We start from the raw sequence: 25,639 nt of genomic DNA on the forward strand, positions 1-25,639 counted from the left end.
AAGCCTTAGTGAATCATACCATCACCCTGATAATAACACTGTGGCCCTTCTCGAATAAGTCACATTGCACCACTAGAGGGTGCTTGAGTAACAATGTACCTTGACTAAAATTGTATCACAAACCTGTGGAATTGATCAATATAATTACTTTGCTGAACTAAATTATGGCCAACACAAGGCCTGTCATGTAGGGGAGTTGTCCCAGACACAGATTATGCCTAATCCTGGACTCAAAAGCATTTTCAATAGAAATTCTTGCTCGATCTTGAATTTTATACCATCACAGGGCTACATCTGTGTCAGAGAAACTGCCCTGTATTTAGTACTTCTTTGGCGGTGTTAAATGTGTTATTACTGTGGTTTAGTGGACATTGAGATGACATCAGTCCTTGTTGTATTGTATGTCCCTCTCGCCAGCGGTTTCCCACTCCTTGCACAGGTCACCATATCACAGAGTCATCCAGCTTACTGTTAACAGAAGGAGAAAGGAAGGATGGAAAGAAAATAGGTATTAGAACAGAGTAAGATAAGGTGAGGGAAATCAATTAATGAAGCAAATAAAACAACTTTCATCATAAATTAGGCTAACAATTATCCTTGTAGGGGCAATGCACAGAGACCAGAGTTAGACTTCACTTCACAGTTGTTTTATGAAAACAAAATCCCACAAGGTTTACACATTTAAAAACAATCTGTAAGGCCGCTACTCTATTGTTTAGTTTTTTGTTTGTTCACATGAGACCTTGTAAAATAAATGGTAGGCTATAGCTGCAAGTCATGTTTTAGTTTTAAAGTAATTTTGCATTCATGGAATATCCTTCCTTGAGCACTGCACAGATATTTGCACATGAAAATTACAGGGGATGCATTAGCTTCTTTCTTAATGTGCATGTTCATTGATGGTATGCACACTTGTAGAGTGTGGCTCTAATATTCAAATAACAGTCTCTTTACATCATGTTGACATTTTTTTTACTCTAGAATTTTCCATTCAACATTCGTAAAAACGTTACAATTTGTAGGATATTAGCCTCTGACCTGTCATTCTTATCTGTTTGTGCGACTGTTTACTGAATGTGGCTGCACCTGGGCCACGTTCAGTTGCAAAACGTTCTCGAACGTTGCAGATAGAAATTCAATGAATCGGCCCGACGTGAGTCTTTATTCTACCATATCGGATTATAGGCATGTTTGTTCTACATACCGTATTTCTATCCAAATGTTGCGCCCTGCTTAACACGCCCCTGGCCTACACACTGCACAGTTCGAAAACGCGCACTTGGGAAAGAGCCTGGGCAAAACATGGGGCCACGGAGCTATTTTTTATCCACGGTTCCGGGCACTGATTGGCCACAATTTAAAACATTCGTCAAGACCTTTAAATGCGGGGCTCTTAAAATGGGCGGGGAAACGTCCAACGCTCTCGCCAGGGGAGGCGAGGCGGCACGGTCCTTATGAATAGGCAATACTGCGTAGACCGTGTCTCAAAACATTGTTCAGTCAGATGCTATCGTATGGTCCTACTGCGATACAAATGTCTGAGAGTCTTTACTGACATCTAGCGCCCGAATACTAAACATTGCCCACGTTTGTGTTGCCCACGTTTGTATGTGTTCAACATGCACACACATCCTACACTATGTCAAATATTACCCTACACGAACGTTTTGATTCACTTTATTTTATTTTATATATAGCCCTATGTGATCTTGGGCTCCCGAGTGGCGCAGCGGTCTAAGTCACTGCATCTCAGCATAAGAGGCGTAACTACTTTATCACATCTGGTGATGATTGGGAGTCCCATAGGGACAGTGTCGACAGGGGTAGGCAGCCATTTGTTCTTAACTGACTTGCCTAGTTAAATACAGGATAAATAAAAAGTAAATCTCCATTGTTAATTACAGAGAAACTGTTTGTAACCATAGCAGTCAGGGTCAACACACTGGGATGCAATATGTAAAATAATCACCTATCTTTTGGTATTTTTTTTTAATGGGTAGCTCACAAGCACTTTTCCCATTACTGAAAAAGCCACAAAATGCTACAATGATCTTGTCTATTTTCAAATTAAGCTCAATCAACACTTAACGGACATTTCAATCTTCCTTAAAAGGTTATTCCCTCAGTACTTATTCAAAGCCTACTTGAGACATATTTGCCCTGGCAGCATTTAAGTGTTTGGTAAATTTTTCTTATTCTAGTAATTGTTAATATTGTAAAGAATCACATAGAGAATGTGTTATATTAAAGTCAAGGTCAAGGCCAGAATTTGATCAAAACAGCACTGCATTTAATTTAAACTACAACATTTATCAAAGCTCATCTTTTTAGTAAAGAATAATATACACTACATGTCCACAAGTTTGTGGACACCCCTTCAAATTAGTGGATTAGGCTATTTCAACCATACCGGTTGCTGACAGGTGTATAACATCGAGCACACAGCTATGCAATCTCCATAAACAAACATTGGTAGTAAAATGGCCCGTACTGAAGAGCTCGGTGACTTTCAAAGTGACAGCGTCATAGGATGCAACCTTTCCAGCAAGTGAGTTTGTCAGATTTCTGTCCTTCTGGAGCTGCCCCGGTCAACTGTAAGTGCTGTTATTGTGAAGTGGAAACGTCTAGGAGCAACACCGGCCCAGTTGTGAAGTGGTAGGACACACAAGCTCACAGAACGGGACTGCCGAATGCTGAAGCACGTAAAAATCGTCTGTCCTCGGTTTCAACACTCACTACCGAGTTCCAAATTGCCTCTGGAAGCAACATCAGCACAATAACTGTTCGTCGGGAGCTTCATGAAATGGGTTTCCATGGCCGAGCAGACACACACAAGCCTAATATCACCATGCGCAATGCAAGTGTCGGCTGGAGTGGTGTAAACCTTGCCGCAATTTGACTCTGGAGAAGTGGAAACACGTTCTCTGTAGTGATGAAACACGCTTCATCTGGCAGTCCGGCGGACAAATCTGGGTTAGGCAGATACCAGGAGAACGCTACCTGCCCGAATGCATAGTGGCAAATGTAAAGGTTGGTAGATAAGGCATAATGGTCTGTGGCTGTTTTTCATGGTTCGGGCTAGGCCCCTTTAGTTTCAGTGAAGGGAAATCTTAAGGCTACAGCATACAATAACATTCTAGACAATTCTGTGCTTCCAACTTTGTGTTAACAGTTTGGGGCAGCCCCTTTCCTGTTTCAGCATGACAATGTCCCCATGCACAAAGCAAGGTCCATACAGAAATGGTTTGTCAAGATCGGTGTGGAAGAACGTGACTCGCCTGCAGAGCCCTGACCTCAACCCCATCGAACAGCTTAGGGATGAATTGGAACGCAGACTACGAGCCAGGCCTAATCGCCAACATCAGTGTCCGACCTCACTAATGCTCGTGGCTGAATGGAAGTCCCGCAGCAATGTTCCAACATCTAGAGGAAAGCCTTCCCAGAAGAGTGGAGGCTGTTATAGCAGCAAGGGGGGGGACAAACTCCATATTAATGCCTGTGACTTTGAAATTAGATGTTTGACGAGCAGGTGTCCACATACCTTTGGTCATGTAGTGTATGACCCCATGCCGAAAGGTACAGGTTTTCTACAACTGAATGTCGAAAGTATTTTCATGGAAGCATAGTGATGCAGGCTACGGTGATAGACATCTCTAATTGTGTGCACTGGCAGCAAAAACATTGACCTAAGGCCGGAGACAGTCTAGTCCTAATGTTTAGGTAACCTTAAATGGAGGTCCTTCACTAACCACTCATTATTTAACATACCCTATCAACAGCAGATCCAGACGTTTTTGCATGAGCTTTTGCTGTCTAAATTGATGGACAGACCATTCAATTCAATTTAACCTGGGACAATATGTATCAAGAATCTCAAAGGATCAGGTCAACTGTCCATGAAATCGTATTTATTGTAATCGAAATTGCTAAACTGATCCTAAATCCGCACTCCTATTCTGAGATGCTTTATGAATAAGGCCCCTGATCTAAAAGCCCATCAACCTGTCAATCTAACCAATCATGTAAATAATGTACTTTATTGCTTGTTGTTTTATATCTTAGTTACAGGTCAGTGGAGGTTTGCACTGTCGTCACGGAATACTTTGTGTTTCAAAACCATTTTATATCAGGCACCAGCGGGCTATGATCCCCCCCCATGAAAACTAGCAGTTGAGAATATCAGTCATCTAACCATCTAACGAAAACGGTTGGCAACATCGTATGGATCTGTGCCGATATTCATAAAGCTTCTCAGAGTATGAGTGCTGAAAACTGATCCTCGATCAGCACTCCTACTCAAACGCTCTATGAATAGAGGCCCTAGTCTGAAATAACAAGGTCCTGCATTCAGAATAAATTACTTTCAAAAACATGCCAGGTCTGACAAAAGTTTCCTAATCAAGTTGAATTCTTTGGTGTTTACTGTTGAAATGCAATGATATGCCTCTAATACACTTGCTAAGTATTGTGTCGTAAGATGTAGGCCCAGAGTGTTTCTAAGCTGACCTACAAGGCATGACCTTGTTGGCTGAACTAATATATGGTCACGAGCTAATTAACTCTAAGTAAATTAATTATGTAGCACGTTGCATGGCAACAGATGCGATTCACTTAGGCTATTGCTTCCTACAGTACAACAGACGAGAAAGCACTTACATTTCTCTGTTCGACTTCCGTTTAGTGCATGGGCATCAGGGTTGGGGTCAATTAGAATTTTAGTCAGTGAATCCAGGAAATTACTTGAATATTAAATCCCTAAATAGATAAATACCATCTCCCTTTGAACTTATTGAGAAGTCATTGAAAATAGCTTCTCAATAATGCCATTTAAAAAAAAAAAATGTATTATTGAATTGGAACTTCAGTTTACATCTTGAATTGACTGCCTTAAATTCAAATTGACCAAAGCCTGATGGGCATTTAACGTTATTGTGGAAGAGGTGACGATGGGAAAGAATCGTGGTGGAAGAAGAATATGCAAACATGACTTGGGCAGCTGTGAGAGGCATTTCCACAGGCTGAGAAAGAAAGAAACCTTCCATTGCGGTTTTCAAAATCAGGTTTTTATTAAAGTCGGTACAAGTAAAAGGTAGCTGAAGGCAGAACGTTTCTTGATCCAATTCCAAAATGAACTTCTTTTCTTCTTCGTTGTTTAGGGGCAAAGAAAAATACCATCCCCCTCCCACCCCTAAGCCTTGTTTTATTCTAATATTACCTCTGTGCTGGCGTCATCTTTCTCTGAGAAATGAGAGAAGTGATGACACAGCCAGTAAAAGGTTCAATCTTTCGCACTGAACAAAGTGTTGCTTAACAAATATAACATTCAAAATCATAACATTTATGGAATTTATCATCAGTTTCCCCCCAGCTACACAAACGGATACTGTAGAAGGAAATAACGTAATATTAAGTTCAGATTCTCTTTGCGTCCACGTACATAAAATGTAGCGTAAACAAAAAGAGACCACGTAGTAGAGATTATCCTGATTGACGGGATCATGGCTAGGTCTTTTCAATGGGAAAACGGGACTCTACTTTTCATTGAAAAATGACAAGAGAAACGACGCTTAGGCCTACTTTGCAAAATAATAACGTCTTAAAATGCAGTTTAAATAATGAACAGTAGTAGTCTTGGATTTAGCTCACTCACGCTAACGCATGCACACAAGCATATTGCACGCTTAGCACTAATTCAGGGGGGGAAGATGAATAACAGACTTAACGTTTTATATTTGAACAAATATGAGAACAAAAATCAAACTGAATTATATATCCACCTCTTATTTTCTTCTATTCCGCTGTGTCTCCGTTGTTCAGGCCGAACTCTCCATTCCCTCTTTCTCCAGATCCACGTCTTCACTCATCCTCTCCTCGATTCCTTTAGATCCTCCCAATTTACTCCTCCTCCAATTGTACTCATCTATTCCCCTCTTCCTCTCAGGCCTCTTAAACTAAGAAGGGGAGCAGAGATAAGTACACCTCAATTCTTCTGCTTCTTCCCAACTCATCTCTCCTCCTCTTCTAGCCTCGATGTGTCGCGCCCCCTGCCACAATGACATTCCGGTAGCCTAAGCACTGTAATTTGATGTCACCCCAGTCAGTTGACAAGTCAGAAGCGTGGAGGTAGGTGTGGTCTTTTGGGAGGAAAGAACGGACCACCTGGTCCCCCTCTGGGGTGTCCCCCGAAAGGAGGCCCTGGCCGTTTCCCCCTGAGCATGGGCCCACAGAGGGTTGGGCGTGGGGGACCCCACGGGAGGCCTCTCAGGTGTGGCTGGTGAACTGGGTGGAGAAAACGGTGTGGAGGATGGGGAGGCAGGGGCATGTGGTCAGGGTGGTGCAGGTCCATGTGAGGGTGAAGGGGGGGTCTGTGACCATATGGAGGGGAAGGGCTGCGTGGAGGGTAGTTATAGTAGTAAGGGTCTTCTGAGGGAGAGAGGGGGGGAGTGAGGCGCTCTCTGACTCTGTAAGGATAATGAGGATCGTCTACAGGTAGATGGTGGAAATCGTCTGGATGATAATAGTGATCATCTGGGTGACGATGGAGGTCGTGGGGGTGCTGACGGAAGTTGTCAAGGTGATGCAGGTCGTCAGGCTGACGGCGTAGATCGTTGGGGTGGCGGCGGAGGTCGTCAGTGTGACAAGGGAAATTGTCAGGGTGATGACGGGGGTCATCGGCATGGCGATGAAGGTCATCTGGGTGATAGGGTTGGCCCTCAGGGTGGAAAGCAGATTTGTGCTGGTGATCACTGATAATCACTGGACCGCCCAATGCACTGACGCCCACCCTGTCATCCTCCATCTCAGGGTTTGGTGAGGGTTGCTCCACAGGCACCATCACCCCTCGCACAATGAGAGACGCGGGCGAGCTCTGGTAGTCCTGTGGTGGGGCTGGTATTCCAGGGAAGGGCGGTGGAGGCAGCTGGGGAATGGGGGGCAGAGGGCTGGTGAGGAAGCTTGAGGGGTTGGCCCCCTGTTGGGAAAGCAGAGTTTGAGGATCCTTTGTTTGGTAGGGCTGCGTCTGCCCCTCCCCCTGGTATGCATACCGTCCTGACATGGGGGTTTTGCCATCTCCTGCCCCTGATGCAGCCATGTTGTGGTTGTTAGGATGCAGGGCCCGTCCCTCTGGGTAGGGATTACCATACCATCCTCCTTCACTCACACTAGGTTTTGGCCCTGCAGGAGGCACTCCTGGTGTGTTACTGGGTAACCCCTCCCCGAGGGTTGGGGCTGACACCTGTGTCGTGATGGGCTGGTAATGGGCCAACCCAGACTCTCTGAGGGAAGGACCTATTCCATGCATCTCTTCATTCCCTCCATAAGGCAACTGGTGGTACCCCTGCCCATTCGGAGCACCTGGTTGTGGTCCTAAGTGGACATGAGGGTTGTTGGGATCCTGCCAGGCTTGGTTGTGGTAGGCAGTTGGAGACTGAGACAGGCTGCCATCTGGTTGTTTAGGAACTCCCCCAGAAGAGACCTGACCTTGCTTGGCCAGGAAGGGCTCTGCTCCTCCTGGTGTGTCCAAGAACTCATCCAGGGTGGGGGTGCCTCCTCCGGCCTCGTCCCGCACCGGGGTGCCCTCTAGGGTCTCTGTACCCGCTAAGGGGCTGATGTCGCTGCCTCCCGCATGCATAGTCTCGCTAGTCAAGCCCAGGTTAAAGGCATTAAAGCCAGGGTTACCCTGCAGGAAGCTGTGGATCTTGGACTCCAGGCTGGAAGCAGAGGGCTTTTCTTCCTTCTCTTGCTCAAGGACCAGCCCTCTGTGAGGGCCGATGTCTAGAGGCTGTGTGGGCTGGGTAAGGGATGCTGCCTGAAGGACGGTGGTGGTATTCCCCACTGTAGGGGCTGATGGGGTTGGTTTGAGCGTAGAGGAGGTGAGAGGAAGGCCTCGAGAGGGTACTGTAGGGGTGGAGGCGGAGGGAGGGAGCTTGCCTGTACTGGGGGAGTATGAGGAGAGGTTTCCCGTTGGGCTGTTCAGAAGAGTGGAGAGGCCTACGAGGGAGTGGGAAAAAAGGAGAGAAAAGGAAATGTGTTAAAATACATGACAACTATGAATGGCAACCTCAATTGTACGAATCTGAACGATTCAGTACAATAAGTGATAACAGAGTAGAGATCTATACTCTCCGTCTGTCACCATTTTTGCTACTCAATTAGCAACATTCTGTCAATTAGAAACAATGTTTTTTTCACCCTCGAAATCAGTGTTTGTCTCGTATGCGGGTTGAAAATAATAAGCACCTAAATTTGGAATGTAGTGGCTGTACAGTAACATGCCATACATTACGTCAGAGCTCTGGCTCAGCACTTCACAGTGCTGTATCGGTTTTATATTTACATTTGAGTAATTAAGCAGATGCTCTTATCCAGAGGGACTTACAGTAGGAGTGCCTACATTTATCATACTATTTCATACCGGTCCCCTGTGGGAATCAAACCCGCAACCCTCATGCTCTACCAACAGAGCCACATGGGACCACTATGAGGGACAGCCGTTCTGAACTTGAGCACCGACAAGAAGTTGCCCCCAGTCCTCCCGGGAATTGGGCAACTTTTGCGAATGAGGGAAATGCTGTGAAATAAGATGACTCAATGTATTTTGAAAGATGAGATGTTGAGTATTACAATAAATATCGCTTTATATCGCATACAACAAGCCAAACACCTGAGTCCAAATGTGCACTTCACATTTCCATATCATAAAACTCATGTCATACAGTGTCAATGTTTATAATCACTATATTTTATGTCGTTTCAAGATGACATGGCGTCATACTCTGGGTTGTCCTGAAGAGAATGAGCCTGGCACCCGCACCTGAATGAACTCATAACTCCTTTCTTTGCGCACCAAAATTACAATCTGGTTCTCTGAATTTATGACTAAGCAAAAACTGGTTTAGACATTTTAGCAAATCCATAAAAAATGTACTTAAATATCACATTTACATAAGTATTCAGACCCTTTACTCAGTACTTTGTTGAAGCACCTTTGGCTGCGATTACAGCCTCGAGTCTTCTTGGGTATGACGCTACAAGCTTGGCACATCTGTATTTGGAGAGTCTCTCCCTTTCTTCTCTGTAGTTCCTCTCAAGCTCTGTTGGTTGGGATGGGGAGCGTCGCTGCACAGATATTTTCAGGTCTCTCCAGAGATGTTCGATCGAGTTCAAGTCCGGGCTCTGGCTTCGCCCCAGTCTGAGGTCCTGAGGGCTGTGGAGCAGGTTTTCACCAAGGATCTCTCTTTACTGTGCTCTGTTAATCTTTCCCTTGATCCTGACTAGTCTCCCAGTCCCTGCCACTGAAAACAATCCCCACAGTATGATGCTGCCATCACCATGCTTCACCATACAGTTGGTGCCAGGTTTCCTCCAGATGTGGCGCTTGGCATTCAGACCAAAGAGTTTAATCTTAGTTTCATCAGACCAGAGAATCTTTTCTCCTGGTCTGAGAGTCCTTTAGGTGCCTGTTGGCAAACTCCAAGTGGGTTGTCATGTGCCTTTTACTGAGGAGTGGCTTGCATCTGGCCACTACCATAAAGGCCTGATTGGTGGAGTGCTGCAGATATTGTTGTCCTTCTGGAAGATTCTCCCATCTCCACAGAGGAACTCTGGAGCTCTTTCAGAGTAAACATCAGGTTCTTGGTCACCTCCCTGACCAAGGCCCTTCTCCCCCGATTGCTCAGTTTGGCTTGGGCGGCCAGCTCTAAGAAGAGTCTTGGTGGTTCCAAACTTCTTCCATTTAAGAATGATGGAGGCCACTGTGTTCTTGGAGACCTTCAATGCTGCAGAAATGTTTTGGTACCCAGATCTGTGCCTCGGAGCTCTACGGACAATTCCTTCGACCTCATGGCTTGGTTTTTGCTCTGACATGAAATGTCAACAGTGAGACCTTATATAGACAGGTGGACTCCCATCAAGTTGTAGAAACATCTCAAAGATGATCAATGGAAACAGGATGCACCTGAACTCAATTTCGAGTCTCATAGCAAAGGATCTGAATACTTGTGTAAATAAGGTATCAGTTTTTCATTATAAAAAAGAAATAAATTTGCACACAAAAAAAACTGTTTTTGCTTTGTCATTATGGGGTATCGTGTGTAGATTGATGTCATTATGGGGTACTATGTGTGTGTGTATTTGTAGATGGGTGAGAGAAAAAAAATATATTTAATAAATTTTAGAATTAGGCTGTAACATACCAAAATGTGGAAAAAGTGAAGGGGTCTGAATACTTTCCAAATGCACTGTATATTGAAAAACTGAGTTTTGTTGGATTTGTTGAAAGAACACTTGGTCCATGAGCCCTTTATGGAGTGGCCACTTTACAGTGCCTTATGAAAGTATTCATAACACTTGACTTATTCCACATTTTGTTATGTTACAGCCTGAATTCAAATGGATTAAATATCTGTTTTTTCTCTCACCCATCTACACACACACACACAAAATACCCCATAATGACAAAGTGTAAACACATTTAAACATTTTTGCAAATGTATATAAAATGAAATACAGAAATAGAACAATTTATTTCAAGTATTCACACCCCTGAGACAATACATGTTAGAATCACCTTTGGCAGCAATTACAGCCGAGAGTCTTTCTGGGTAAGTCCCAAAGGGCTTTGCACACCAGGATTGTACAATATTTGCACATAATCTTTACAATTCTTCAACTCCAGTGTATATTTCCACTGAAATGTGAATTTGTTTTGCAGTGTGTTGGAAAGCAGACAACCAGGTATCCTTCTTTTCTTGTGCTTAGCTCTATTCTGTTAATTTTTATCACCCCAAAAAACTCCCTTGCCAATTACAAGCATAACATGATGCAGCCACCACCATGAAAATATGAAGGGGGCCTCCCGAGTGGTGCAGTGGTCTAAGGCACTGCATCGCAGTGCCAGCTGTGCCACTAGCGATGCTGGTTTGAGTCCAGGCTCTGTCGCAGCCAGCCGCGACTGGGAGACCCATGGGGCGGCACACAATTGGCCCAACGTCGTCTGGGTTAGGGGAAGGTTTGGCCGGCAGGGATGTTCTTGTCCCATCGCGCAACTGGCGACTCCTGTGGAGGACCAGGTGCAGTGCACGCTGACACGATCACCAGGTGTACAGTGTTTCCTCCGACACATTGGTGCGGCTGGCTTCCGGGTTAAGCGGGCTTGTGTCAAGAAGCAGTGCTTGGCTGAGTTGCGTTTCAGGGAACGCACAGCTCTCGGGAGTCACAGCAATGGACAAGACTAACTACGAATTGGATACCACGAAATTGGAGAGAAAAAGGGATTAAAAATATATATAAAAAATAAAGAAAATATGAAGAGTGGTTCTCAGTGATGTGTTGGATTTGCTCCAAACATAACGCTTTGTATTCAGGACCAAATGTCAATTTCTTTGCAGTTTTACTTTAGTGCTTTATTGCAAACAGGATGCATGTTTTGGAATATTTGTATTCTATTATCACTCTGTCATTTAGGTTAGTATTGTGGAGTAACTACAATGTTGTTGATCCATCCTCAGTGTTCTATCACAGCCATTGAATTCTGTAACTGTTTTAAAGTCTGTCACGTTCGATGTATGGAGGAGACGTGCAGCGTGATATGAATACATATTATTTTAATGAAGACGAAGAAACACTTAAACTACAAAAACGACCGTGAAGCTAAATATAGTGCTGACACAGGCAACTAACACATAGACAATGACCCACGAAATAACCCAAGGAATATGGCTGCCTAAATATGGTTCCCAATCAGAGACAACGATAAACAGCTGCCTCTAATTGAGTACCAATCTAGGCAAACATAGACATATAAATACCTAGACTAGTGAAAACCCATAGACTTACAAAAAAAAACAGACAATACAAAAACACATATCACCCTTGTCACACCCTGACCTAACCAAAATAATAAAGAAAACAAAGCAAACTAAGGTCAGGGTGTGACAAAGTCACCATTGGCCCCATGGTGAAATCCCTGAGCGGTTTCCTTCTTCTCCAGGGACTGAGTTAGGAAGGACGCCTGAATCTTTGTAGTGACTGGGTGTATTGATACACCATCAAAGTGTAATTAATAACTTCACCATGCTCAAAGGAATATTCAATGTCTGCTTTTGTTGTACCCATCTACCAATAGGTACCCTTCTTTGCAAGGCATTGGGAAACCTCCCTGTGGTTGAATACACTTTTTAATTCACTGCTCGACGGAGGGACCTTACAGATAATTGTATGTGTGGGGTAGAGAGATGAGGTAGTCATAAAAAATCATGTTAAACACTATTACTGCACACAGAGTGAGTTCATGCAACTCATTGTGACTTGTTAAGCACATTTTTACTCCTTCATTTATTTGGGCTTGCCAAAACAAAGGGGTTGAATACCTAATAACACAAGATATTTCAGCTTTTCATTTTGAATTCATTTGTAAACATCTCTAAAAACATCATTCCACTTTGACTTCATGTGTTAGTGTGTGTAGGCCAGTGACACAAAATCTCAATTGAATCCATTTTAAATTCAGGCGGTGACGTAACAAAATGTGGAAAAAGTCAAGTGGTCTGAATACTTTCTGAAGGCACTGTAGAGGTGCAGGAACTCAAGCAGTAGACAATGTGAGGTGCCGATACTTAGTTCTATGACCTGCCCAAGTTAAGCACCGAGTCTGCCACTGTTTTATGCTAAATTAGAATTGAGGTGATGCACACTTACTTGTATCCCATCTGCCACTCATTATTTTTAAAGAATACAATCTTGCATCTTGTGTCCCACAGCGACCTTTTTTGTAATGCGATTCACTATGAAACATGACAGATGTGCCAGACAGATGCATACTCTGGTAATAGATAGTAGCAGCAGACTCTATAGTCTGCAGAGCACTACTAGTTTCCAGGCACATTTTTTGTTACTTAAGAAATACTGCACCAAACACCTTAGCTAGATGTAAAGTTGTGTGTTTAAAACCTCCTATGCAAAAAAGTCCAAATGTTTTTCTGATTTATTTCTTCTGACTGTTTTGAGGAAGTGGTAGGCTAGTTTGTTGCTACGGTGTCTCAAGAGCTACAAACATCAGTAACTGCCAGGGTATGATAACACACTCACATCAAACCACACCCTCAAGACTGAAATCATGTTTTTCTTCATGAGCAACAGAAAAACATGGGGGATCGATGAGTTCAGTCGCTCTTTGACATTTGCTCTACCCCAGTTTCTCACCATGTCGCCCGCTGGCCTGCTCCTGGGTTTTGGAGAGTGCACTGAGGAGCGCCTCTGGAGTCATGTCTACTTTGGATAGGACGCTGGCCAGAGGGCTGGCTACCTGGGGGGCTACTGGGGCAGGAGGGGTGGTCTTGGCTGGAGAGGAGGGGCAGACCAAAGAAGCACCTGGACTCATTCCTGGAGAGGGAGGAAAATACAGATTAAAATTTTGCAATTGGCCATTTATTATCCTCTCATGGGGTAGTGGAATATGTATTGTCGATGATCACCGTGACGGAACCTTGTTAATGACCAGCAGACTGAATAGTTGGTAAATGCTCTAAAAACTGGTTTCTCAGTTACACTGACTTCACAAGATGTTGTGATGTCAAATGCTGTTTAACAATGTAATAGTAATGTAATAGAATGTTATGGTTGTCACAATCAACAGGATGTTTTGAGGATGTAACAGTAGCTAAAGGAACAATACTAGGCTACAAGTGACATAAGAATAACAGCGTCGATTCTGAATTGAACTGTGAATTTAATTATAATTCAATTATTGTATTACATTTTAATTGACCACACCCCACAGAAAACACAATTTAAATTAAAGGAAATTTAATTGAATTCAATGAAATTCAAATAGGTAACGGCTATTTATACTGAACACAAATATAAAACGCAACATGCAACAATTTCCAAGATTTTGCTGAGTTACAGTTCATATAAGCAAATCATTCAATTGAAATTCTTTAGGCCCTAATCTATGGATTTCACAGGGAGTGCAGACATGGGTGGGCCTGGGCCCACCCACTGGGGAGCTAGGCCCAGCCAATGAGTATGAGTCTGGGATCTTTTATTTCAGCTCATTTTTGTTCAATGTAAATGGCTATTATTTATCTGTACATACATCACTATACATAATGTATGGTAGCCAATACTACGTTTAACACATGGTTGAACCATTTCATTTTGAACTCATTCCCCTAAAACAAGAAATATTCTAAGATAATTTTGTAGGTTGTCTTCAATAATTTATATTTCACTTACATGCTTTTGGTAAAATATTTGTCAAAGGAATGAGACTTTCACTTCATAGTTTAATTTACTTTAATAAAATTATACTTTTAATTCAAATTAAACAAAATTCTGCTTCTGAAATTTTTATTCAAAGGTTGAATTGACCCCAACCTTGGACTGCAAAATCAGAATAACAGTGTTGATGATGTAATGGTGCTTATGATGTGCCATCAGAATAACGGTGCCGTTGATGCAATAGTGGCTGCCTGCATGTAGTGCCTTTATGATGTTACAATAACTGAAGTTTCTCACCTGGTTTCTTCATGACAGAGGTGATGCTGCTGAGGATAGAGCTAATTTTACCCAGGTCTACATTGGCGAGGTTGCCTGATAGGTTGGTTATAGGGGTCACTGGGATCATGAGAGCAGGGAAAGGTGTGGCCTGTGGGACAGGCTTTGCCTCTGTGGCCAGCGGTGTGACAACAGGCACAGGAATGGGGTCTGGAGATGGGACGGGACTTTCAACTCGCTCCTCAACTGTGAAAACAGAGGAAACAAGTTGCAATACAATCTAGTCTTATAGCTATAATGAGGCACATAAAAGTAATACATCCTGTCCCTTAACACCCTGCGCCCAATCCCTGCTCTGCATCACCTGCCATTCCCCCTCACCTATGATACCGACGCTCTCTGCCTCTTCCTCATCCGAAAGCTCCATGTCCTCCACATCGCGGTTGTCTGACTCCCCAACAGTGAAGCCCTGCTTTGGGGAGCCACCGGGGGAGGACAGGGGGCTGGGTGCTTCCCCCAGAGTGATTTCCGCCTCATCATCCATGGCCAGGCCATCCAAGTCAAATTCTGGGTCGGCCAGGCCACGGAAGGGGGACTCTGAGCCATTGGGGGACGGGGCGTCCATCGAGGGCGAGGGGAGGGGCGAATCATCCAGGTCTGGTAAGGTGGCCTTGAGGCTGTCCAGCTTACGCTTGAGGTGGGACACCCGGTTGGCAAACGTCTTGTAGGCCTTAAATAGAAGTTTTTTTTAAAAACACTCAGACTCAAACACATGGCCAATTATTTTTTTACAAATCTATGCAACTCAAGTCTTACTACTAAAGCCCACCACTAAAACCAAAGAGAACCGCTTTCAACCTTTCACAACAGATGCAAAGGCATTACGGACACCATCTAGTTCAGCTACTCACATTGGCGACTATCTTGACCTCCTTATACTGCATCTCGTAGAAAATGTCTGCGTTGCCAAGAGCATTCAACAGAGGGGACCCTCCTTTGATCTGCCGGTCAAGGAAGGCCACAAACTCCTTTAGCTTCGCACTGCCATCCTCAAAGTCCTTGGAGTGCCTCTTTCCCCCTGCCTTATCTGAAGGGGTGGTTGGTTTGGAGAGAGAAATAATAAAGACTTGGTCAGGCTAAAAACAAGCCTCATCTCCTCCTAGGTCAGAGGGGCCAGATATGGGTCAAGGTCTTTTCTTTCTGAGTAGTAAGAGATGCCTCGTGTCTTTTCCAGTTCCTGTGCCAATGCTCATTGACAACATTACAGGAGGACGTGGGCCCTGGTCAAAAGTTGCACTGTTTAGGGAATAAGGTGCAATTTGGGACACAGACAGGGCCAATGCTCATGGACGACTTTGCAGGAGGTTCTGTGTCAGCCTAAACCTTGTTACCTTTCAGTCTCTTGAGGTCCTTGGTGCTGCAGACGTCCACCCTCATGGCTGCCAGCTGTTTCTCCTTTAGCGCCACTTCCTCCACAGAGCTGTGGTACTTAGAGAGATGATCGATGAATGCCTGGGGCTGCATGACAGGACACCGTCAGAGAGCCAAACCACAGGACATGGTAATAGTTAAGGTCAAGTTCAACTCAACATACTAGCTTTGTAGTACAAGCATTTACTTGAAGTATTTACAGTTCTCATAGTACAGTAGTTACAGTTCATTTGGTATGATTTGGTCATTTCTAGAGAGGATATGCAGTAAAAAAATTCTGTATATACAATTGAGATTTAAAAAAAGAAGCCAAACAGAGCAGAACATAGAATATATCCTATAGTGGGTAGTGGACACTTACAACAAATTCAGCTACAATCTTAGATTGAAGAGCAGCTTTAGGGTTGACTGGAGCTGAAATTACATAACTTTGTCAAGGACATTTCTTAACACAACACACAAGCATTGAACAGAACAGCTAAAATGCCACACAATTAAAAGTGAAGTACAACAATAAACATGATGCCTCATTATCTTGACATTTGTACAATTTCGAAAGACACTCTGCTGGTGGTACATGGTTAGAACTGATTCACTCACCTTTAGGTGTTTCTAAAGCAGCAGGTGACTCCTCTTTGACCAGACTGGCCCTCAGCTCAGCTATGAGCTCCTCTTTGTACACACTCCTCTCCTCCCAGATGGATAATATCCTGTCCACTGACTTCATCACCTTAGAGTCTCCCACATTACTGCAGGACAGGAGACAGAAAAGTTAATCACTGACATGGCAATGATGTGTAAAGTGATAGAGTAGCCCTGATGAGAAGATCAAACTCTCCTTATTTCAACCACAATGAGGTACCGGGTCGGAACGCCCTTTGCCTCCAGAACACCCCGATTTCTTCGGGTGTGGATTCTACAACATTCCACAGGGATGTTGGTCCATGCTGACACGATGACATCACGCAGTTGCTGCAGATTGAGAGAATGGCGATTGATGCCATTTTACATGCTCCTAACCAATTGTGGTATTTGTTTATAATTAATGTGCGTTTTTTTGTACCTTTTGTTTTACATTAACATACGGTGGCAAAAACATTATGACCGAAAAGAGCTTCTGGACATCAGAACAGCGATTACTCAACTTGAATTGGACGAAGATTTTTTCTTTAATGAATCGGAGCCTAAAGTTTTACGGCTCCTAGGCAAACAAGAGAACGCACACCCAGAAGCGTCTCTCCTCGTGGCCGGGGCCTTTAATGCAGGAAAACCTACATCCATTTTACCTAATTTCTACCAGTATGTCACATGTGCAACAAGAGGGAAAATCATATTTTGTACACATGACTCTTCCATGGTGCTGTAAAATTTGTGAATGGTGTCTCTTGTATAATACAGTAAATTCTATACATTAGTTTATACTGGATTAAGAGTACAACTGTATTTGCATTAGTTATGCTCTAACATCCCATCAATCTTGTGACAACATCAGTTCTTTTTAAGTCTTGGTTCCAATAGAAAAATATATAATCTAAGAGATTGTCAGTAGGATATGCTCTCTGCAAGGTTTTGCATATCTTATATATCATATGAACCACTTTTCTGACTCAGATAAGACTCCCTCAAGGTTGTTCAAAATTTCTTTTTAATTCTGTCACATGGAAATGTATTTCCTGTTACCAAGTCATTTACAGTTCATTTACAGACTTCAGTTTTCCATGTGGCTAAATTTCTAGGTGTATTTTGAAAAGCTATCCAAGGATTGTTCCGTAGGGTTGTGTTCTTGTGATATTGGTTCTTGTAGAATACGTTTTATTTTCTTACATATTGTTATAGTGTTCTTAACTATGAAGTTGTTAATGTTCTTCGCTTTATCCTTTGGAAATAGACATGTAAAAAAAATCTGGGGATGAGCATGCACATCTTCAATATGTACCCATTGTTCCTCTTTAGTGCATTTAACTATTCGTTGCAAGTAAAAGCATTGGGTTGCAAGTAAAAGCCTTAGAATTCCAAGTCTGGAAGGTTAAAACCACCCTCAGATTTAGTAAGATGTAAATCCTTTTTATTCTATGAATTTTAGTTGCCCATAAAACGTTGGGAGCCATGCCATTCTGAAAAGGTTTATTCTACTTGTAAGATTTATGGAAAGATTGTTCCATATAATTCGACCACATTAATTTTAAATCCTGAGATTTTTGTGTATTCTGAAAATATGTTTAGCAAAGGGGGTATTGAGTTTTCAATATTGGTGAGGTATATCAGGAGATCATCTGCAAATTAGTTTAGTTTATATTCATGTTTACCAATACTGATACCTGTTACCTTTGGGTCCTGTCTAATTCTTTCTGCTATCGGTTCAATTACCAGTACAAACAGGAGAGGGAGATGGGACATCTCTGTCTTGTGCCCATTTCTAAAGCAATTATATCAGATAATGTATAATTTGTGTATATTTTTGTTTTAGGACATTTATATAATTATCTTAATTACATGTATTTTTTTCAGCCGGAAAGTTGAAAGCTTCCAAAGTTTTTAATAGAAAAGGCCACTCAAGACGGCCAAAAACCTTTGGCATCAACATCCATTATTGATAAATCTAGTTTTTTTACGTATTGTATTAAACTGAAACATGTCCTTGTATTTGTTTTGTAAGTGTATTTTTAATAAACCCTGTTTGACTGACATGTATCAAGTTTGGTGAGACTTTTTCCATTCTATTGCTTATAAGCTTATGAAGTCTATAATCAGCAGGGGACTCCAGATTTTCCTTGTTTTAATATAATTGAAATAACTGTTTGATACATGTAACTAGGAAGTACTGAATTGAGTGACGTGTTTTGCCATGTGTAAATAGGGGCGCTACTTTGTCCCAAAATGTTGAATAGAATTCTATGGGAAAGCCATTCGTTCCTGGTGCTTTTCTCCATGTGAATGTTTTAACAGTATCTAATATTTATTTTTGGGTGATCTCTGTTTTTAGTGATAATTTTTTTGTCTGCTGATAATTGCTATAGGATCCATCCAACTGTTGTTTAATTCTGATTTATATACATCTTCATAGAAGCTTTTAAAATAGTCTTTATTAGCGTTGTTATTTCTAATTACTGCATTTGTATCTGTTTCTCATAACTGGTTTAGCATGTACTCATTTTGTGACAGCTGTAAGATATTTACCAGTTTTATTTGCCATTAAGTAGTATGCTTTATCTGAGTTTAACCTGTAGTTGTTGGCTCTCTTCAAAAGTAATTGTAGAAATTGTATTTTCTTCTTTTATGTCCACATTTGTAATGTTAAAGGTTATTTTTTCGTTTAAATATTTAATACATCTTGGGTCCAGAAGTTCATTCTCCAAATTCTGTCGCTAAGTGTATTTTCTATGTAATTAAGCACAATACCAGAGAATTATACTATATCATACATTTTTATAATTCAGTAAATTGTTATTAAAATGTAGTCAATTCTTGAATAGATTTTCTTACTTTGAGAAAAAAAAGAATTGTCTTTTGCAGTTGTGAATAGTAATCTCCAGGTGTCCTGTAAATTATTTGCTGAGATTACATTTTTCATCCTCTTGAAGGCTCCCTAAATTTGTATTTTTTATTGCTATTACTATTTCATTGTCTATCAATTTTATCAAATGTATGATTGAGATCATCTGCTAAAATAATAGTTCCTGTCTGGATTTGATCCAATATAGTTTGAACTCTATCTTTTTACCCCTATTTTCTCCCCAATTTCTCCCCAATTGGTAGTAGTTGCAGCGATGAGACAAGACTAACTCCCGTACAGACTCGGGAGAGGCGAAGGTCGAGAGCCATGCGTCCTCCGAAACACAACCCAACCCAACCTAGCCGCACTGCTTCTTGACACATTCAATCCGGAAGCCAGCCGCACCAATGTGTCGGAGGAAACACCGTACATCTGGCGACCTGGTCAGCGTGCACTGCGCCCATCCCGCCACAGGAGTCGCTAGTGCACCTGGCGCCCTGGTCAGCGTGTACTGCGCCCATCCAGCCACAGGAGTCACTAGTGCACATTCAACCCGGAAGCCAGCCGCACCAATGTGTCGGAGGAAACACCGTACACCTGGCGACCTGGTCAGCGTGCACTGCGCCCGGCCCGCCACAGGAGTCGCTAGTGCGCAATGAGACAAGGATATCCCTGCCGGCCAAACCCGGACGACGCTGGGCCAATTGTGCGTCGCCCCATGGACCTCCCGGTCGCGGCTGGCTGCGACAGAGCCTGGGCTTGAACCCAGAATCTGTGGTGGTACAGCTAGCACTGCCTTAGACCACTGTGCCACCCGGGAGGTCCTGTGTCCATGTATCTCATTGGCATCGGCTAATTATAGCATTACTTCTTAGAGGTAAACAGTTACTTTTGACCATAGAGTCTAGATTGTATTTGGGGGAGGGGGAAAAAGTCTCAATTTACGATAAGCTGGTCTTGGGTATCACTGCATGTAGCCTAGTGTATGTAGCCTTTTCAACTGGAAAGGTCTCCTGTAACCTGTTCAGGGCTTCAACGTTTCTTGTGAACTCCATGCTCTGTGTTCCCTACCATACCCACAGCACTGCCAGGAATCGGAGTTGAGACTTCATTCCTTTTTCCTCTAGTGACTGTCTGATCGGAATGAATTGCTTGTGTTTTTCCCTCAGCTTAGCAGACAGGTCCAGGACGAATCGAATGGACTGGCCATGAATTTTGATCTCCTTTTCCCCCTCATTTTGCCCAATCTAACATTCAATCTAACTGTAACTGAATGCCTCGATGCCGGATTTATATAGCAAGTCATGGCCACTGTCTGTAGGAACGATACATTTCATGAGCGGGTTGTACCTAATAAACTGGCCACTGAGTGTATAGTGCACTACTTTTGACCAGAGCTCCATTGGCGCAGGTCAAAAGTAGTGAACTATAAAGGGAACAGGAATAGGATGCCATTTGGGACAGTCATTGACTCGTATGGTGAATAAACAAAAGTATTGTAGACGTTAGCTCTGACCCTGGCCGTGTGGTTTACTCCAGGGTGAAGTTTCCCGATAGGTACAGATCTATGATCTGCTCACCCTCCCCCAATCCTAAACTTAACCATTAGTGGGGGGAAATGTTAAACCGACCCATGATCAGCATCTAGAGGCCACAAACAGTGTGTGATTTACTCACTTGACCAGCTGGAAGGCCTCAGGGAGCACGTCGGCGAAGGCAGTACGGTAGACAATGGCATTTTTCCTCTTACAGTTCTGAATGACATCGTTGGCGAGGTAGAACAAATTGAGACGGTGAGAAGCCTCAGCTGCCAGGAGAAAGGAGCAGGAAAAAGGAGGGAGAGAGAGAATAGTTGAATTGAAAACTTAAGTGGCGGAACTGTACAAAAATGTACCATGCCAAGTGTTACACACACAAATACCATACAACATCCTATTTGTCTAGCCTTTCAGTACCCGACACTGACACTACTACAGCATTAGGTTTATATAGGTAACTGCCAAAATAAAAGGTAACACCAGTGTCTTAATAGGGCGTTGGGCCACCACGAGCCACCACAACAGCTTTAATGAGTCTTGTCTTAGATTCAACAAGTGTCTGGAACTCTATTGGAGGGATGCGACACCATTCCTTCACAATCAATTTTATAATTTGGTGTCTTGTTGATAGTGATGGAAAACACTGTCTCAGCCACCACTCCTGAATCTTCCGTAAGTGTTCAATTGTGTTGAGCTCCAGTGACAGACAGCCATGGCATATGGTTTACATCGTTTTCATGCGCATCAAATCATTCAGTGACCACTCGTGCCCTGTGGATGAGGGCATTGTCATCCTGGAAGAGACCACTCCCATCAGGATAGAAATGCTTCACCATAGGTTGAAGGCGGTCACTCAGAATGGCTGCGTATTTATTGGTGTTTACCTTGCCCTCTAAGGCATTGACTGGACCTAAACCATGGACCCCACCTGCTTTCAATATACGTTGTATCCCTCATTTATTCAAGTGTTTGCATTATTTTGGTAGTTACCTGTACATTGCCTTCTCGTAACCTAAGGCTAACTTGCCTGCATTTCATACAAACTAGGCTACTCTTCATCCTGTCCTGCACTGATTGAAACTATGTTTTGGGTGGTTTAACAGATGCAGGCCGAAAGCCTTGCACCGGGTCCAAAATACCCTGGCCTAGAGCCTGGGCTGTTCCACTTTCAAAGGCTGTGACACAAAGCTTTACCCAAGGCCAAGTAGGCTCTACATTTAAAAATGATATATTTTCCCTTATTTTCCCTGCTTTCCCCTCGTTGTCAAACTAACCCCAACGTCTCAATACCTTTAGCAGGTGATGACGGCATCATTGTCACCGATACTGTTATGGTTCTATATAATACCAAGACAAAGCACTGCAAATACCAGACAAATCCAAACCAAATTTTGGGGAGATCTGCAAGCCATCTCCCCAAAAAAAGAGTTTTCAAAGATTTCACCTGCGTTCTAAACAAAGCAGCATTTAATAGGCTACCATGACATTTAGCCACGCTATTATTCAAATCCGACTCCCAAAGCGGTTGAACAACTACAGTTAGCTTAAAAAGTATTGGGACAGTGACCCATTTTTTTAGGGATTGGCTCTGTACTCCAGCACTTTGGATATGAAATGATACAATGTAAATATGAATAGAATATGTTTCCAAACACTTTTACATTAATGGGGATGCTACCGTGATTACGGATAATCCTGAATGAATCCTGAATATTGATGAGTGAGAAAGTTACAATAACAAGTGAGGTTAACATTTGGGGAGGATGACATGATGATTTCTGCCATAGAAACCCATGGACGGGCCGCCATAAGCGTTTTTTCGGGACACCAAAGTCCAAACTAAAAACAATATTTAAAAGAAATTGGGATGAAAAAATGCTTTCAGTTAAACATAAATGACTACAACCAAATATAAAGTATTTGGTAAAAAATATAATGGACCTACAGTGCCTTCAGACAGTATTTATATCCCTGGACTTTCTCCAAATTTTGTTCCATCACAGCCTTAATTTGAAATGGATTACATTTAGATTTTGTCGTCACTGGCCTACACACAATACCCCATTAATGTCAAAGTGGAATGATGTTGTTCTACATTTTTTTCAAATTAATACAAAATTAAAAGTTGAAATGTCTTGGGTCAATAAGTATTCAACGCCCTTTGTTATGGCAAGCCTAAATAAATTCAGGGGTAACAATGTGCTTAACAAGTCATATAATAAGTTGCATGACCTCACTCTGTGTGCAATAATAGGGTTGAACATAATTTTTTTATTACTACCTTATCTCTGTACCCCAAACATACAATTAGCTGTAAGTTCCCTGAGTCGATGAGTACATTTCAAACACAGATTCAACCACAAAGACCAACCAGGGAGGTTTTCCAATGCCTCGCAAAGAAGGGCACCTATTGGCAGATGGGTAAAAAAAAGACATTGAATATCCCTTTGAGCACGGTGAAGTTATTAATTACAATTTGGATGGTGTATCAATGAACCCAGTCACAAGGAGACAGGCGTCCTTCCTAACGGAGTTGCCGGAGAAGAAGGAAACCGCTCAGAGATTTCACCATGAGGCCAATGGTGACTTTAAAACAGAGTTCAATGGCTGTGATAGGAGAAAACTGAGAATGGGTCAACAACATTCTAGTTAATCCACAATACTAGCCTAATCGACAGAGTAAAAAGAAGGAAGACTGTACAGGATACAAATATTCCAGAGCATGCATCCTGTTTGCAACAAGCACTAAAGTTCTATTGCAAAAAATTTGGTAAAGCAATTAACTCCTGAATACAAAGTGTTATGTTTGGGGCAAATCCAATCCAACACATTACTGAGTACCACGCTCCATAATTTCAAGCATAGTGGTGGCTGCATCATGTTATGGGTATGTTGAGTTTTCCTGGACAAAAAAGAAACACAATGGTGCTAAGCACATGCAAAATCCTAGATCAAAACCTGGTTCAGTCTGCTTTCCACCAGACACTGGTAGATTAATTCACCTTTCAGCAGGACTATAACCTAAAACAAAAGGCCAAATCTACACTGGAGTTGCTTACGAAAAAGACAGTTAACGTTCCTGAGTGGCCTAGTTACAGTTTTGACTTAAATCTACATGTAAATCTATGGCAAGACCTGAAAAAAAAAACATGTTTTCACTTTGTCATTATGGGGTAATGTGTGTAGATGGGTGAGAGGAAAACATATATTTAATACATGTTTAATTCAGGCTGTAACAACAAAATGTGGAATGAGTCAAGGCAATGTTTCCTCTGCATTCATTTAAGTGTGGCGATGCGCAACGGCAGACAATCATTGCTGCCACACCAAAAAAAAGCATCCTATTTCTTCCAAACATAGTTTTAATAATGTTCTGTAACTAGCACATTCGCTTTTATTGGTAAATATATAATCTGTCTGGGTTCAACACTGTTCTGAAGGTTATTTAGCTCTGTGAGCTGTAACTCAAGAAACACAGTGTGCCAGTGACCAGTGCTCGATACAGACGCTCTGCGGCGTGAAACGCAATTAATTTGAATCGCTTCAGAATGCACCTACATGAGAAACGGCACGCCAGGGACCAGCAGGCAATACAGAAGCCCTGCAGAGCATAACACAATTCACATTAATCACCGGAGTGCTTCTGCCTGAGAAACTGCAAGAAAGGTACGTTGGCTAACTAATGTTAGTCAAACAAGCTAACTAGTTAACTACATAAGCTAGCTATAACCTAAAACTCCACTAACATAATTTAGATCTATAATGTTGCTTCCACAATTGGAACAGCAATTAGCCATCCAATATCCATAAGTGTTTTTTTATTTCACCTTTATTTAACCAGGTAGGCCAGTTGAGAACAAGTTCTCATTTACAACCTGGCCAAGATAAAGCAAAGCAGTGCGACAAAAACAACAACACAGAGTTACAAACGTACAGTCAATAACACCATAGAAAATAAAAATAGAAAAATCTATGTACAGTGTGTGCAAATGTAGAAGAGTAGGGAGGTAGGCAATAAATAGGCCATAGGTGCAAAGTAATTACAATTTAGCATTAATACTGGAGTGATAGATGTGCAGATGATTACGTGATTATATGATTAAATGAACACTTATTTTAACTTAATATAATACATCAATAAAATCAATTTAGCCTCAAATAAATAACGAAACATGTTCAATTTGGTTTAAATAATGCAAAACCAAAGTGTTGGAAAAGAAAGTAAATGTGCAATATGTGCCATGTAAGAAAGCTAACGTTTTTAGTTCCTTGCTCAGAACATGAGAACATATGAAAGCTGGTGGATCCTTTTAACATGAGTCTTCAGTATACCCAGGTAAGAAGTTTTAGGTTGTAGTTATTAGAGGAATTATAGGACTATTTCTCTCTATACCATTTGTATTTCATATACCTTTGACTATTGGATGTTCTTATAGGCACTATAGTATTGCCAGTGAAAGAGTATAGCTTACGTCCCTCTCCTCACCCCTAACTGGGCTCGAACCAGGAACACATCAACAACAGCCACCCTCGAAGCAGCGTTACCAATGCAGAGCAAGTGAATAACTACCCCAAGTCTCAGAGCGAGTGACGTTTGAAACGCTATTAGCGCGCACCCCGCTAACTAGCTAGCCATTTCACATTGGTTACACCAGCCTAATCTTGGGAGTTGATGGGCTTG

The 25,639-nt window shown here is 42.3% G+C and overlaps 1 protein-coding gene across 3 annotated transcripts in view; it reads right to left on the bottom strand.

The window, feature by feature from the left end:
• rprd2a (regulation of nuclear pre-mRNA domain containing 2a) overlaps window positions 1–25,639 on the bottom strand; it is a 57,315-nt gene that overhangs the window by 11,482 nt on the left and 20,194 nt on the right. For 2 of the 3 annotated variants that reach the window (XR_002257578.2, XR_002257576.2), the window contains exons 2-11: window positions 21,098–21,227; window positions 16,528–16,676; window positions 16,289–16,341; window positions 15,888–16,014; window positions 15,408–15,583; window positions 14,878–15,226; window positions 14,518–14,742; window positions 13,201–13,380; window positions 5,778–7,989; window positions 356–468 (exon numbers count right to left, since the gene is read on the bottom strand). Coding sequence is in view for 1 of the 3 variants with exons in the window: in XM_020505798.2 (XP_020361387.1) it covers window positions 6,110–7,989; window positions 13,201–13,380; window positions 14,518–14,742; window positions 14,878–15,226; window positions 15,408–15,583; window positions 15,888–16,014; window positions 16,289–16,341; window positions 16,528–16,676; window positions 21,098–21,227 (3,269 nt within the window). In the remaining 2 variants the exon portion in view is untranslated. Of the gene's footprint in view, window positions 1–355; window positions 469–5,041; window positions 7,990–13,200; window positions 13,381–14,517; window positions 14,743–14,877; window positions 15,227–15,407; window positions 15,584–15,887; window positions 16,015–16,288; window positions 16,342–16,527; window positions 16,677–21,097; window positions 21,228–25,639 lie in introns of those variants that run through there. The other variant, XM_020505798.2, reaches the window with a different exon arrangement.

The sequence above is a fragment of the Oncorhynchus kisutch genome, linkage group LG17, assembly GCF_002021735.2.
Source record: "Oncorhynchus kisutch isolate 150728-3 linkage group LG17, Okis_V2, whole genome shotgun sequence".
NCBI classification, from domain to species: domain Eukaryota; kingdom Metazoa; phylum Chordata; class Actinopteri; order Salmoniformes; family Salmonidae; genus Oncorhynchus; species Oncorhynchus kisutch.